Raw genomic sequence first — 16,730 nt, 5'->3', positions numbered from 1 at the left:
ACATTGGTTAAAGATTAGGAATTTTCACATAAGTCCTATTCTTTACGATTCTATGAATTAAGTCAGAGGAGCCACAGCAAACGAAGCTCAGAGAGACTGACTTTTCCAAGGTTACGAAGTCATGGGGGAGGCCCTGGGATTTGACACCGTCCTCATCACATCACCAAAGAACAAAAAGAGAAGATATCAGCCATCTTCTGGTTTCCTGTGGATTGGCAGAGTTCTTTTCGGTAAGGAATGTAATCAGGAAATTTCCATCTCCACAGAAAGGAGAACTAAAGAAAATGAATGATTCTCAAAGCATAAAGGATTTAACTTAATCCTAAGGAAGAGCTTTCCAGGGGTAAGGTTAATTAAACACTAATGAGATTCTGTTTTAAAAAAAAATTCAAAAGTTTCTAAATTTTACTTCCGGATTTCTGTTTATGAAGCATCATAAGAAAACAGCAAGAAGAAAGGTTGGGGATGATTTTGCAAGCTAGTCAAAATGCTTGCAAGCCCAACGTTTTTAAATTTGACTCTAAGGCAGATTGAGTAAATGATTGTAAAGATCAGTCATAGCTTTCTGGGAAACGATAGCAAATGTTAATAACGTTAAATTTTTACACAGTAATTTCCAAGTCTGGAATAGATACTAGCTTTTCTCATGAAATCACTGGTATTACTTCAAAATCATCCACAAGGAAAGCAAATGGATTCAGACACAGGTTTTTGCACTTATGTAGTGTACTTCCTTCACAGGTGAACGATTTCGGACCCTCTACCGTCACCCACTGCCCCGAAAACATGGCTGCAAAATCCTCCCCCTCCCCCACTATCCCTGCTTGTTCTTGTTCTTTCCTTTTGCTGCTGTAGGCCTACTGCTGCCCTAGACTCCACATGCAAAACCAATTCTTTGCCACAGCAGGGATGGTCTTGGAACAGGAGCTTTAGGTGACTTCACATGCCATGCCATGGGGTAGAAGCAAGGGTAGAAAAATGCAGAAATGGACAATCCCAGATTTCACATGTTTCTGCACCCCTCCCTTCTTGCCCTGTCGTTCCAACCTGGCCCAGGGTCTTCAATCCCATCTTTTCAGTCTACCCCATTTCTTACACCCAGGCCTCCTGCTCTAAGTCTTGATAAAACACTCAAAGAGATGGGTGGTTTTCTCTGGATGTGGCTGAATGACATTCTTGACTCTTGGTGTCTTCCAGAGACCAGCCTTTTCCATCTGTGGAGCCCTTATCAACATCCGATGGAAAAGTGAGCGAATGGTGAGGAAGTAAAGGCAGTAACTTCTTTATTGCAAGGAGCAGAACCATGAATTCCAACCTGAGAATGAAGGGAATTAGAGGGGCTGGGCAAGGGATGCTCACAAACAGCGATGAAAGTTGGACTATGCATCAAAAGTCTTTAAAATGACCATATACCATTTAATTCAGGCATTCCACTTCTGGGGTCAAACAATGGGAAGGTAAATACGGCCTAAATAAGTAGAGTGACATACCATTTGGATAGATTAGAAGTCTTAATATGGTGAAGATATGAAAGCATCCCCACTTCACAGATGAATAAACTGAGGCATGGAGAGATTAAATAACTTGTCTGAAGCCATACAAGTAGCAAGAGGTGAAGCCATGATTCAAAACTAAGCAGTCTGGGCCCAGAGACCACGTCCTTACCCACTCTGCTCTCCTGCCTGCCTCCTTCGTACCTACTCACAGCCTGCGGAGCCTGGGTTCTCACAGCGTTTCCCTCTCTTGGTGTCCGTTTCCACCACTAGAGAGAGCAGGAACTTCATCTTATTCACCTTGGCATTTCCAAGCACCTGGCACATAGGAAATACTCAAAACATGTTTATGAAACCCAACAGGAAAGTTTATTTGTGAGTTGTCTATTCGTTGGGATTTATGCTTCTACCTTTACAGAATCTTCTGTAAAATAGGACAGAGACATAAACAAAAATATGCAGATTTAAGAATGATTCTTAAGAAAAAGACTTTCTTAGCGACTCTCCTTTCTTGGGCTGGGATTGTTAAACAATTGAAATGGCAGACGCGGAATTTATTTTTTCTCATGACTTTCTAAATAGGGAAACCCAAGACAAGACATTTCTCATCATTATATTGTTCAAGAGCAAGGATCACATAATTTCTTATTTTTTTCTATACTGAGAGTGCCCAATAAATATTAAATACTAATGCCACTATTAGAAAGATAAAATTATGAAGAGTGGGACAGTAAGGGTTTTAAAAAAAGGATTTATGGTTTGAGAAGAAAAAAAAAGAAAGGAATCATTTATGCCTCTTAGGTTGACACTAAAAATGTGAAATCTGATGAAAGTTTATGGGACTTGTGAATACGAATTGGTTCTACGACCACCAAAAGTTCATTTCAGAAACTGATGGTAGAGAAGTTCAAAGCAAAACCGTGGATGCCTAAATCCACCTGTGGTCTACTTAGTGACTTGCTGTGTCTCAAGGTCTCTGCCATATTGCATATAACCAATCTCCTCAGCCCCGGCCATGCGAGTCATGATAGATCCAAAAAGCCTCTTCGCCTCTTCCCCTCTTAGGATTTTACAAAACTCGTCATCAGAAATGTTCAAAGAGAAAATGACCTCCTGAGGCTCAAATCTGATACTCCACCAAATCAGAAGAGACAAGAAAACTTATATTGGTCGCCGGTATTGGTATTTGTTTTTGATAAACACATTTATATTACTCAGGGTCCTCCCGAAAGAGAGGGAGAGAGAGAGAGACCTTTATTGTAAGGAATTGGCTCACGTGACTGTGAAGGTTGACTAGTCTGGGAACGTTCAGGGCGCTTCTCTGGCTGGAGACTCAGGGAAGAGTTGATGCTTCACTTTGAGTCTGAAGACTATTGACAGGCAGATTCCTTCTTCTTCCCGAGACCTCCGTCTTTTAAGGCCTTCACCTGATTGGTTGAGATCCAACCACCTTTTGGGGTATAATCTATCTTACTCAAAACCTACCATTTAAATGTTAATCACATCTTAAAAAAAACAACAACAACAAAAAACAAAAACACCTCCGCAGCAACATCTAGATGGGCATTTGACCCAAAACTGGGCTCTCTATGTAGCCTAACAAGATGACATAAAATTACCCATCACAACAGGAATATTCTTTATTATGCCAGTTATCGCAGCTACATTTCATTCAGCCAATAGGGCATGATATCATTTTAGACCTCTCCCTGAAACAAATCAAACCAGTCCTTCTTCAAACTGTCCGCAAGATTTCTGTGTACTAGACTCGATGCCAAACATCTGTTGGCCAATTTCTTCCTTGGCCTACATATTATCCAACAGTAGTCGATACAGTTTTTAGATATCAACAGGATGGCTCTTACCCCCCTTTGCTAAGTATCTCTGTACCACAAACACTTCCACAGAAGCATGATGGCATCAACTACTCTCACATTCCACCAGGATGGTATCCTTGGCCAATTAAATTATCCCAATTGTTTTGATGCTGCTGAGAAGTAATTGCAATCCTTTTGTTTATAAATCTGGGTCTTGGATTAAACATTCATGGCGTCTATACAGGGAACAGCAATACACAAAGTATTCCGCCTCCAATGAAAGTTTAATTGACATCTGAGAGCAGGGCCTTTCAGAGAGCCCAGAGCAGCAAGTGTGTGGTGTGATCTCCTCGCTGGTCAAAAGTAGGGGCCGCACTCCAGCTGGCCCAGTCCAGAGAGCCAGCACCTGGCTTCCCCACTGCCCGACCTTCTTCTCCCAACCTAACAGCTCCCTTCATCAGTTCACCACATCACCCAGAGGACTATGCAAGTCTCGGACAAGGAACAATGCTCCCAGGAGCTGGATTTGGAGGAGATAACTAGGAAAATTTCATTTCTGGACAAATGGCGGCAAATCTTTAGTTATCATCGGTAAGAATGTCCTTGTGTTCTCATTTCTCTAGAACCAGAGGGATTTCAGGTGTTCAGGCAATCAGCTTTTATGCTCGCTACATGAGAAGTCTCCATTATAGGTTTACATTTAAGATGCTTCAGGTATAACCATGTGTGGAGAGAGACTTTGCTAGCAAGGTTGGGTTGGAGGAGGTTTGAGGGTTGAATAGAGGGAGTCATTTACTTGATGTTCCCTCTTTCATTTATAGGTTGGGAGCCAATAACACAACTCTTCAGGTAATTACTTTTCTCAAAACCAGTGTGTTTTCCTCTGGTTGCTTCTTCAAACAATCACATTAACGGCATAATCGGCATTTATTCTATGCACATAATGTCACTCAGGCACCCGGCATTTAACGTGCGAACACAGAAAACTAGAAAGCCCGTTGAAATCTTTTCTTTTGCTTTCCTTTTTTTCTTTTTTCTCCATAAAAATCTCTTCCCACTTTTAAGTACTTTTCATCATTAAGAACACCATATGGTTATTATTTTAGAAAAAAGTAATATTAGAATCTAGAGTTCTTACACGTGCAAAGCAACACTAGATTCTGACATCCAAATGCTTCAGCGTTCCTGAAGAAAAGTAATTTTGAAAGTAGCTATCATCTTTATTCAGCTTCTGAAAAACTGTTTTCCTTCATCATTTTCAAAAATGGGAAAGCTGACTGAATTCAGGGGTTACAAGGCATTTTAAAATCTGTTATACGATATAAGACGAAGGATTTTTTTTTTTTAATCTCTGTAACCCGAGGTTACGAAGTAGTGAACTTGGTATTTCAGATATTAATTCAATCTCTGAACAAACACAGCACAAAACATGAGGGCGATTTTCCTGGCACTAATATATGATATGATCAAACAACTGAATAATTAATATTTTAACTGTTAACGCTAAGGCGTCTTCCTTCCAGTAACCTGTCATCAAAAGCCTTATTTGTGCTAAAACTTTCCTAACCACAGTCTAAATTAGAATCAGAGAGATAATGCTTCCATTTTAGTCCTGGAAGTATTCAGTGGAAATAGCTACCATTTGGGAGAACAGAATATTCAAAAGATAAAACAATCTTTGAAAGGAAAAAACTAAATAAATGTCAAATTACGCTTCATACAAGGTGAGGGAAACCCATCGCCACAAATGTAAAGATTTTCCATTTGATTTACGGAGTGCAGTAGTCTGCAACTTGGAGGCTGTGTTTCTGAGATAAGAAAACATCTTGGCCTCTAGGAATCTAGAAAACTAAGGAGACAGTTTCCTTCATGTTTCGGCTACCAACGGGGCAGATTTGTTTCACGGCATCGGTATAGAAGTCAAATAAATTGGAGGAAGACTTGACACTAACATATTTAAATGCCATAAGAATCGGTCAAGAAGAGTAAAAATAAGTTTTTTTCTTAAAGATAGGGGGTGGTTTTCTTAAAGACGAAAATTATTATAACTCACTTATTAGGGAGCAGGAATCTGAGAAAATTAAAAGGAGGTAACCCGACTTCATTTATGGGCCAGTTAACCACACAGTGAGAAATCCCTCGTAGACACTGGAAGGTTCATTTACTGTTTATAAAATGTTGTCTTCTCAAAACAAGAGACAGCGACATTTACATTCTTCTCTAAACATAATTTCAAGTCAAGGTCTTGATAGCATTAATTATGTTTCCATAGTTACATTTAACCTCTCCCAGTCATGTAAAACTTAGGAGAAACCCTTTGACACAGACACTGGGATTTTTCTGCCTCTTTTATTGCTATTTATCACAATTTTCAGAGGTCTCTAAAAGGGAGACAGTATTTTCTGAACACTGATATTTCCGAGAGAAAGAGAGAAAAAGGGGAGGGGGGGGGGAACAAGTCATCACCAGCTCTGTTTGCTTTGGGTTTTTTTGTTTGTTTGGTTGTTTTTGTTTTGTTTTGTTTTGTTTGTTTTTTTGGTTTTTTTGGCGATGGCATTTTACACAGAATCATGAAGGCAACCATATAACTGTGGATGAAACTGAAGATGGACCGGGAAAGCCTCAGCCCACAGGACAAGGACATTTGCCATCAAGCAGCCTTTGTTCTATCCCCAAACCCTCTATCATCTCTTCAAAATCAGGCGGCTTCCCTATCTCCCTAGCAATGGCCATGGTAAGTATAGCTTGTCAATTAAATATGAAAGGAAATGTAATCTTCCCCAAACAACAAGGCTGGGGAATCTTATCTGCTGTCATGTGAGAGTATTACGGAAGATAAGACCACAGACGGTTGTTATTGGTAAAAGGAGAATATAATTAAAATGACTTATTTATGGTATTTTTCAAGGACGTCGGTGGTGTTAACAATCTTTTCCTCCCAAACTCGGAGAGTCTCTCCATTCACTTCCTTGGTCTGTTGATTAACTTTGAGGGAGTGAGGGAGTTAAGTTCAAATAATCACTACATAAGGTAAGATAGGGCAGGTGACAAGTGCCACAAACAAGCATCCAGAAAGCCAGGTCGCAGCCCTGTCCCAGCACAGGCAGGAGGGAGGGAGGGAGGGAGGGTGGTGGGACACCTGGGCCAGGCCTGGTCCTGGGGCAAGGGGCTCGTCTCAGGAAATGTTTTCTGGGGCTGCCAATGAACATGCAGAGTTGAAAAGAAGCTGACATTGAGGATTCAAGTGGATTTGGAATCTCCTGTTCCCAGGGACAATTCGCTCAATTCCAAACTTGCTGGGTGGGGGCAAAGGGCTGAGGCGGAGACCCAGCTAGGGGGCAAACCAGCAGCATCTCATGGGGTCAAACAGGCCAGGGCTGGAGCCAAATGCCTTGGCAATGGTCCGAAGGCCCAGCTGTCAAGGTCAAAGAGGCACGGTGGGGCACTGGGGAAGCTAAGCCATGGGTCAAGCCAGGAGGGGAAGGGAAAGGACCAGCTAGGGTGAGAGATCCCTTCAGTCAAATTGCCTACAAGATAGTTCTCTCAATCAGAGTGGGACTCGGGGCTTCTTAGGACAATTTCTTCCTCAGGACTTTCCTCCTGTCTCTTTAGCCTCCATACTGTATTCTGGAGCCTCAGGCAGAGACTTTTCCTGGGGGGCCCTAAGAACAAGAATTGGAGGAAGCACTTCCTTCCTGAGGACATGCTGCCCTACGCCTGGGCAAGCTTGCAGAAACCACCCAGGACCAGCCTGGTCACCTGGCTGAAGGCCAGTAACACTTGCCCTGTAGTCAGGCCTGCCGCAGGCCGTGCGCTGCACACAGGGTCAGGCAGGAGTGGGGACTGGAACCCCTTCTGGGGAAACCACACAGTCTCCATCTGCTTGTTGGGTTGGCCCCGACTGCAGCATTTGCAACCCCGAATACAGGCTTCCCTTAAGGTCCTCAGAGGGGACATCGTCACTTGTAAGGGACCAAGCCCCACATTCCTTTTTACCCTGCGCATCCTCACGGGCCTTACAGAGCAGCTCTTTCCTGTCATCCTTGCAGTACAGATGTACCAGGAGGCCCGCCGTTCTTTCTTATTATCACAAATCTTTGCCTCGATCCACCTTCCCTCCCTTGCTCAAATGCCAGATGTCACAGGAAGACAGGTCAGCAGGCTCCCAGGAGACGCCGCATTTGCTTACTGGCCTCACAGCCCCTGGCGGGTACCTTGACTCGTGTCTTGCGTGTCCAGTTAATGGCTAGCCTCTCAGGGAACGAAGACAGGCCATGCACGTGTGACCCCGTGAGAGTCTCCAGCCTCAGTGATTGGTCTGTCTACACTGTGCCGTAGAACCGGAAGCGAGGGCAACTGTGTGCATTTTCCAAGATAACGAGCAATCTCTAATAGGAATGTATTCCTGGCTCTGTGATGCCTTTCTATGAAGACCCTCATTGTAGGATTTACACATATCAGGAAATTAGACTACCTTTTCTCTGAGAAAAAAAAAAAAAAAAAAGAGAGAAAAGCATGAATCTCTATTGGTATTTGCCTGTCCGGGCTCCCAGAAATTCCAGAAGCCTTTGTATGATGTAACGGTGGAGGGAAAGAGTGGGGTAGGAAGGAGACAGAGGTGGGAGGGAGTCTTCTCTCAGTGTACCTTTTGGTGCTCTCTGGATTTTGAACCATGTGAACATGCGATGTATTTTTAAAAACACATGTAGAAACTTTAAAAACAGGAGAAAGGCAGTCGCAGATGTTTCCAAAGCCTTCTAGTCTCTCCGTATATTGTTGGAAGCAAGAGAGCCTGGGTCTGAATTCCCCCACTTATCCACCAACACAAACGTGATATGATTGCAGACCTCCCCCGTGACTTTTCCAAGGTAATTCTCTCCCTTTGGAAAAGCCTGGGGGACAAGAGAATCAGACGGCTAGAGCCTGATCCGGAGTCGATGGAGTGGTAAGGAAGTCCCAGAAGTGGAGATAATTGATTTTTTTTCTTTAAAAAAAAAATGAATTTGGACTTATTCCCATTGTGTGGGCCAGATGATAGTGTGTCCTTTAAATAGCAGTAGCATTAATTAAACACACCCTGGGATTTCGAGCTGCTGAGCCTTGGATCCTGAGTACGCGTGTTCCAGGGAGCTGGTTTGGAAGCTTGACCAAGTCTAATGGACGGGTGGGCGGTGCAGCCGCCTGGCACATTATCAGAGCTATTGAATCCTAATATTCACTTGAGGATGCCTTTTGTTGTCATTGGGCCCTTCTCTCTTCCCTCCTGTTTGGGGTAGGGATGCATGGGATTTCCTGACTTGGGACCACACACTCTTTGCTGGAAATCTGCTGAGAAAGGAGGTGTGTGTGTGTGGCGGGGGGGGGGGGGGGGGGGGGGGGGGGGGGGGGGGGAGTGCGCATGCCAGCCCTCCTGTTTCTCCCCTTTTGTGACTCATTTCCAAGACTACAGCCCTCTTCCTTTCCCCAACGGAACATCTTAGGGTGCATGAGGTGTGAGGAATGATGGCCAAGGCGGCTGGCCCGGGAGAGACTAGAGAAGGTGAGCAGCCTCCTCTGCGCTCTTGCACCTGCACCTCCCCGCCCCTCACCCCAAAACTGCCTGCCTTCCCTCCAGGGCACTCTCCCGTCCTCCTCCGCAACCAGGCCCTTCTCCAGAACCCAGCCCTGAACACATTCCTGTAGCCTCTTTCATCAGCAGCCAATAAGCAGGCCCCTGGTGTGTTTGCAACACCACCCAGCAGGAGCATATTATATTCTGGTGGAGACCCAGGTGAGTGGAGCTTCCCTGGAGCCTAAGAGGCAACGGGTGAGGCTTTTTGGAAGTAGGAAGCACAGCCTGGTGCCCCCGCAGAAGGTCTGGCCAGGAGATGGACCTCAGTGGATGTTTACTTGGTTCATTCACTGTTCTGGACAATCTCCCAGGGAAGCAGCCCAGTGTGGGGCAGTAGGTACCATCCCGGTGCCCCTCTTGTACTCTCCACCCTTCTCCATCCTGCCCTCTGCCAAAACTGACCTGGAGGGACTCCATCAACAGGGCTCCCTCCTCTCCTGGCGCCCTACTCAGTTTGACCCATGGGAGCTCTGGAAGGAGCCCTGGAGGGAGCCTGGACGGAGTCTGGAGGGAACCTGGAGGGAGCCTGGGGGAGCCTGGAGGGAGCCTGGAGGGAGCCTGGAGGGAGTCTGGAGGGAGTCTGGACAGAGTCTGGAGGGAACCTGGAGGGAGCCTGGGGGAGCCTGGAGGGAGCCTGGAGGGAGCCTGGAGGGAGCCTGGAGGGAACCTGGAGGGAGCCTGGAGGGAGCCTGGAGGGAGGATTTGGAAAGGAGTCAGGGTCTGTGCAGCCAGCAGAAAGCCAGTCCTCTCTCCCCAGAGTGGTTCAGGTCACTACTCCCTCCACTCCCCCTTCAGGTCTAGGGGAGATGCTCTCGCTGGCTGTGGGAGCCCCATTAGCCTCTGGGTTCCCCCCCACCCATGCAGCCCACGTCTTTGTAAGTAGTCCCTGTCTTCAACTTTCCTCAGGTTGATCATCCTGACCTAGGGCGCCATCTGGTCCCTGCGGGCCCTCTACTGGTACAAGCTGAAGGGCTTGCATTTGGGGCCTGGAGCTGCCATTTACAAGGGAGTCGATCTTGGGCCTACACGCAGCTGCTCCGCACCCCAGATGTTTTCATTGTACACTGAAAGGGCCAAATTCAATTTTTAGAAAATTCAGCCGATGCTTACTGGGAGCCTGTCACATACCAGCCAGGGCCCTGGATGCTGAGGAATCCATGGTGAACATGACCAGGCCCGAGCGTCTACCACTCCATATGACGGGCGAGGAGAGTAATGTTTCCTTGGACCCAATAATTCTAAACTCTGATCCCGTGATGAGCTGGTAATTCCTAAGGCAAGAAAAGGTTTAGAGAAGAAGCTTCAAAAAGTCATGCTACTTAATGTGTGAATGTGGGCATGTGAGCGTGTGTGAGCATGAGTGCATGAGTGTGCGTGAGCGTGTCAGACAGCGATCCTCACCGCTGTCATCATCCTGGCGATCAGGAAAGAGAGGCATTCATTACAAATTCTAGAAAACTAACCAGGGGAGAAGAGAAAAACTCAGAACCGTGCTTGAGGGTGCCAAGTAAGAACGATCGTCCTGGTCACTCATTAGGACCGTCACCATTTGCGTCCCGTTAGCCGACAGCACGATGACCCACACCTCTCCTGAGTCTAGCAGGCCGGGCTTGGGCCAAGCGATATACCTTATGAAGGTCAATGTCAACGTAGGTGAGATGAGTCACCTTTACTAAGTCACGCAGGCTGGGAGGGCCACCCCAGTCGGGCTGGCTGGTGACACTCCCTAAGTTGGAAGTGGTACCTGGCAACAGAAAGAAGACTTTGTTTAGACTTCCAGAGGTTTGTTTTTTTAAGTGAATTTGAATTCTAAGCCTTCTTAGTCTCAGGCTCTCATATTTACACACTTCCCCTCCCCTCCGCCTGTCAGGATAAGCAATAAAATCTTAGGAGGGGCAATCTGTCCAAGGGCACGCGGTCGGCGTGGAGTCGAACCCGTCGTCTTCTCAACCCGGGAGTGGGGGGTGCTCGGTCTGTCTTCTGGGCTGTGCCGCCTTGATGGCAGGGAAACACTCGATTTCATCGTCAGCCCTCTTCCTGGGGATGTCCTGTGGTTGGTGGCCCGTTGGCCATGGGACACACCTGGTCTGTGTCTCCCAAGAGCAGTCTCTACGCCCTTCTCTTCTGTCTCCTTGACTTGCTGTTACCCTGAGAAACCAAATTCATTCATTCTTTCTTTCTTTCTTTCTTTCTTTCTTTCTTTCTTTCTTTCTTTCTTTCTCTTTCTTTCTTTCTTTCTTTCTTTCTTTCTTTCTTTCTTTCTTTCTTTAAGATTTTATTTTTATTTTATTCATGGGAGTGATTGAGACAAACAGAGGCAGAGGCAGAGGGGAAGCAAGCTCCTCGAGGAGCAGGGAGCTCAATTCAGGGCTCCATCCTAAGGACCCTGGGATCATGACCTGAGCAGAAGGCAGACGCTTAACCGACTGAGCCACCCAGGTGCCCCCAGGCAAATTATTTTTCTTCAAGTGCACTTCTGGGCCCTTGTTCATGCTGAAATGCACCTGCCTCTATTTCTTTGTAGAGGCGATCTTTTCTTTCGACAGTGGGAGCAGAGATGGCCAGGAAATAAACTCCAGCCACAGAAGCAGACCCTGGTCCCACCAGGGGACGAGCATTCCAGATGCAGGCTTCTCCTGCATCTCTTTCTTAGAAACCATTTAGCTCTGGACCAATTGGGCTGCATGTTCTTTTTTGTCCACACCGTCCAGTTGGCTTTGAGCGCCCGAATGTGATATTAAGGTTTCCAGGATCAGCCCCCAGGAACTCTTCAGTCTCAACTTCCACAGACTTCCTGTACCACGGTTCTGGAACACACACATACATGCATACGCATGCACACACCGCAGAGTCTCCTAGTTGCACTGAACCACTCCCTGTCCCAGGATGCTCTGAGTACTCTGTGTGTGCGTGTGTTTGCAGATCTTCTCTGCCTCCTCTCCCCTCTGTTACAGGCAATAGGCCAATGTGTGGTCTGTCCCAAAGTGTGAGACATGTGCCTCTGCTGGAGCATGAGTGCTTTTAGGGATACGTCATTAAGTGCCATATTACATAGACTGAGGCACCTTGCGGGAAAGTTAGCTCCTTCCTCACCCAGGCAGACCCTGGAAAAAGGCTCTGTAAGGGATGACACCTCATTCACACTTCCTGCTTCCTTAATTCCTTAAAAAGAATGCCAGCTTAGGTGGAGCTTTCACAGGCAACGGTTCCTAGCATAAGTCAATCGAACATTGTTTTATTTCCATTATTTTTTTTTCAAGATGTGGCGAGTGATTTTGATTCCTACTTAAAGATGTGATATGAAGTGTCCTTACTAAACAGATATTTTTGAAGTTATCGAAGAGTAGCTCCAGCTAGTGAAAAAATATTAATTAAATAAAGACCAGCACGCAAAAACAATAGCGATCATAGGATGACACATACTTAAAGCTAGGGAAGCAGAGCAATGGATGCAAGTCCCAGCTGTTCCTACCAGCTGGGTAACTTACTCGAATACTTCTCTGTGAAAAGGGGATAATAAGAGTACCTACCTCAAAGAATTAAATCAACATAATGAATATAAAGCACTTAGGCCAATGCCTGGTGCATAGAAAATGCTCAATAAACGCTAGATGCCATTTGCCAGCCTGGTTCAAATGCCGCCCCTTCCCTGAAGCCTTCTGGAGTGCTTCAGTCAGAAGTTCTCCTTCCTCTGTTCTCTCAAGCTACCTTGTACTTACGGAACTTCACACCTTCTATCTTATACATAGTTGTGGGGTATCAGACTTTTTATTTCTCTATATCCCAAATAGGGCCAAGCGCATGCTAAACAATTTATATGTCCTTGATCATGAATAGATTCTCTCTCTCTTTTTTTTTTTTTCATGTGTTTGGTTTATAAAGGCTTTTTTTTTTTTTTTTTTTTTTCTGGGAAGCTCTAAAAGACCCTCTCTAATCTCAACACGCTATAGAGTAGCCAGGAAAACCTTAAAGATTCTGGGGCAAGAGAACGGAGAATGCTTTGTTTAGTGTCATTGGAATCAATGTTGTACTCAAGCTAGAAATGCAGAGTCCTGTTTCGTCCTGTTTCTTTTTCCTAGAGCAAGAGAGAAAGACTCAAAGATGGGATGGGTAGGGGCTGTAGAGTCATGGATATAGATAGGGACAAGAGGCAGAGGGCCAGCGCAGCAGCCCGCGGTGGACTGCAAGGTGTAAGGGAGACATGGCTGGCAATGGAAGGTGAGACAGACACAAGGGACAAAAATTGGTTGGGGACCACAGGGTGCAAAGTCGACACACTGAGCCTTCAGGATAAAATAGTCAAAGGGCACCTGGTTGGCTCAGTCAATTAAGCGTCCGACTTCAGCCTAGGTCATGATCCCAAGGTCCTGGGACTAAGCCCCATGTTGGGCTCCTTACTCAGTGGGGAGTCTGCGTCTCCCTCTCCCTCTGACCCTTGCCCCTTGTGCTTTCTCAAATAAATAAACAAAATCTTAAAAAAAAATAGTCTAAGGGAACCTGGTGTGATTCTTCTGCACATGACTCTACACTTAAGATAGGGGAATAAGGTAACATGTAAACCAGAATGAAGGAAGGGGACGGGCCTCCCTCCATAACTTCACCAGCATACTTAAGGCTCTTTATGAGGATTGTGTCCAAGAAGAATTATCTTTGTTTGAATCATTTATTTCCCCTCTTCTCAGAAGTTACGGCAGAGCCTCTTTGGCAATACCATCCATGTCTTCAGCCATGACTGGAAAAAGGCCTATTTCAGGTTCCATGATCCTTTTTCTGACCTGGCTTTCGCTTTGGAAGTAGGAAAGGTAATAATAGGCAAAATTTTGTAGATATTCTAATCCTATACTCCCTATCCATGTTTCCCTCCATCCTCACCCATCAGGAATGCATGTTTTCATTACAATCATTTCTAGAAGCATATTTAATATACTTTAAAATTTAACTTTAAATGACAAGAGACTGTTTGCAACTATAAACTTACTGCCAGGATTGTAGCAAAGTCTCAACTTCCCCCCCATCCCCCCCATATACCCCGCCCTCCCCAATTCTAGCTTTCCTGGCTCTTCCCTCCAGGTTCGAAGTATCCCTGAGGATTTAGAAGGCAGCAGGAGACCCAGGAGCTTCTTTCTGTCTTGTTTGAAATCTCAGGAATTCATGTCATCAGTTACCAGTCGCACAGAATTTCAAGGACTAGCCAACAAGTTCCTTGCATCCTACAAATCTACAAGTTTGATATGAAGCAGGGGCATGGTGGAGGAAGGGTGGAGGAGGACACACATCCCCAGGTGCCAGTCTACAGAGCTCCTCGAAGGAGCTGGTCATTGCAGATTCTGGCCCAGCCATGGCATCTGACCATGGCCCCATGTCTATATAACACAGTGTCCCTTTGCCACGCTCAGGGATGCTGTACCCCAGGAGGCAGAGAGTTGCCGAGAATAGACAGCATCCATTTCCAAGAATTCTCCTTTGTCATGTTGGCCCCGAAGGAATTCCATTAGAGCCCCGCTCCCAGCCTTCACATGCCTCACTGTATTCACCTTCCCCATTTCAGGGAGGTGCCCGAAGTATTCAGATGGCTGTACAAGGATCTATCATCAAATACTTGTTGTTTACAAGGAAGGGAAAAGACTCCAACTTTCAAAGGTAAGAGGCCTAGAACTACTTGAAAGAGTTACGCATTTCAGGAGAACCTTTATGTGCCAAATAGTCAATATGGAAGTTCCCCTGGCTGGTGGGGCGGTGGGGGGGGGGGGATGGGGGGCGGGCTCTGGAAGGGGACTTGCCTCATGAGACCAAAGTGGCTCTGGTTCTCCTGGAGGGACTGGATTTTGTGACTGGGGAGGACTCTTCTGAAGCCACTCTCAATGGCTGCAGGAATAATGTTGACAGTTTTTATGCTCCACTGCAAACCATCCTGTCAGGTAAAATGATGCACCTGGTCTCAGGTGGGCTTACTTGACAATATTTGATGGGAAGCCCCAGACTAACAATTTCAAGGAGGAACAAAAGGGCTGCTTTTTAGAAACCCTGGTAAATGAAGGATTAATTCTCCTATTTAACCAGGCTGATAAAGTACAGTGTTTGGTAGTTGCCAACTTAAGAAAATCAGTTCATCTGACTTGATGTAGAAGTCAATAAACCCCTATCGTGTGCAAAGCTCTATGCTCGATATCAGAAGAAATAAAAATAAGTAAAACGTATGTATCTGCCTTCAGCAGGGTGAGTTATCCCTCAAAACAGGAGCTAAATGTATAATTTATTCTAAGATCATGAATTGCCAGTTTCCTGAGAAGCGGAGCCAGAGATGGGAGTTCTTTATACAAGTGATTTATGAAGGGAATGCCTTGTTGGAGAGAGAAAAAAAAATCTTTTATCCTTCTAGCTTCTTTGGCTGGTCTAATAATTAACCTGACAGAGGACAGATTAATAGGAGAAAAACGAACATAAGTTTAATGACACGTATACATCCTGTATACATGGGAGAGACCCAGGAAAATGGAGTAACTCCCCAGAATAGCCAAAGGCATCACCTGAAATACCATCTTTGGCTAAAGACCAAGGAAGATGTTGAGGGAGGGGAGTCCGTCATGGGAGATTACCAGGAAAAGCAGAGCAAACGAGGGGTAAGGTTGTTGTGCTGATTTACATCCGTGCGTTCTTGACCAATAGAAGTTTCTGGAGATTTAGAGCCACCCCCCTCTTCCAGTGAGAGAGATACCCTTACAAATGGCGATTTCCCTTATAATGTCTTTTGCAAAAGGCTAACTTCTACTGAGCTTTCAGACCTGCTCTGAAGTCTGTAGTTAAAAAAGGAAAAATAAACCAGCTTAAAATAATCAATATGCCAAAGAGGTTGGGGTGGCAAGACTCACTCCCCTTCAGCCCGCAGGAGGAACCTGTAAGAGCGAGGGATGCAGGGTAGGGAAGGAGAAGCTGGGGATGTGGTGTCCAGCGATGTCCAGCCTTGGTCTGATCCCATGGGAGTTCTGCAGCCTCAGCTGCCCCATTTTCAAAGAAGTAAGTGGGGCCTTTGGGCTTCCCACCCAGTCGGCCTTTGGCTTTCAGCCATCCCTCAAAAGGCAGGCATAACTCCTAATCACTCCCAGGCCAGGCGGTTCCTGATCTTCAGAGAGAGTTGAAAAGTAGGAGTCACGGGTAGCCATCCCCAAGAGCAGGTGGGAGAGGTGTCCGCCAAGTAAGTAAAAGGGGCCTCAGGGAATCCAGATGAAGTACACACACATTTGCTCCACACATAAAGCATCTCGCACAGCACCTGGTATGCAAATTTAATTTAAATATTAAATATGTGGTGATGAGGAACCGCTATCCGAGACCTGCTCCATGAAGACTTCCTGAACCTTCTGAGTCAAAAGCTGTCTCCCTCTTCTGGACTGTCATAGCCCTTTGGTTTATTCTCATCCACCTCCTCAGACTAGGTTTTGGAGTATGGAACTCCCTGATGCCCAGTTCTGTACCACCGCAGAGCTAGAAGGATGATATACATAAATCATTACTGAGTTCCTTAATGAACCCCAATCATGTGTTTCTCCAACAGTTGTCAGTGTTAAATATTTAGAAAACCGGCACAGTAGAGGTCTACAATGTAAAGACTGGCTCCCATGTCCTGGGAAATCCTGACGGACTGGGATTGCTCCATAGACTCTAATGGTTAAGAGCAGGGAGTCAGGAGCCAGCCTGCCTGATTTCAGATCACTGCTCTACCATTTCCCGGGTGAATGACCCCCCGGGGCGGGGTAGGGGGGGACAATTACTCAACATCTCTTTCTTTCTTCACCTCTAAAATGTGAGTAA

The 16,730-nt window shown here is 45.7% G+C and overlaps 1 protein-coding gene across 1 annotated transcript in view; it reads left to right on the top strand.

Annotated features, from left to right (window-relative positions):
- The first annotated feature begins 3,794 nt into the window (after positions 1-3,794).
- MINDY4B (MINDY family member 4B) overlaps positions 3,795-16,730 on the top strand; it is a 34,731-nt gene continuing 21,795 nt past the window's right edge. The window contains exons 1-5 of the mRNA XM_038570204.1: positions 3,795-3,901; positions 4,132-4,159; positions 5,877-6,044; positions 13,604-13,723; positions 14,470-14,561. Coding sequence (XP_038426132.1) covers positions 3,795-3,901; positions 4,132-4,159; positions 5,877-6,044; positions 13,604-13,723; positions 14,470-14,561 — 515 coding nt within the window. The remainder of the gene's footprint in view (positions 3,902-4,131; positions 4,160-5,876; positions 6,045-13,603; positions 13,724-14,469; positions 14,562-16,730) is intronic.

Source organism: Canis lupus, chromosome 23, assembly GCF_011100685.1.
Source record: "Canis lupus familiaris isolate Mischka breed German Shepherd chromosome 23, alternate assembly UU_Cfam_GSD_1.0, whole genome shotgun sequence".
Taxonomy (NCBI): domain Eukaryota; kingdom Metazoa; phylum Chordata; class Mammalia; order Carnivora; family Canidae; genus Canis; species Canis lupus.
Note: the sequence above shows the minus strand (reverse complement) of the source record. Positions and strands in the feature narration are given on the sequence as shown.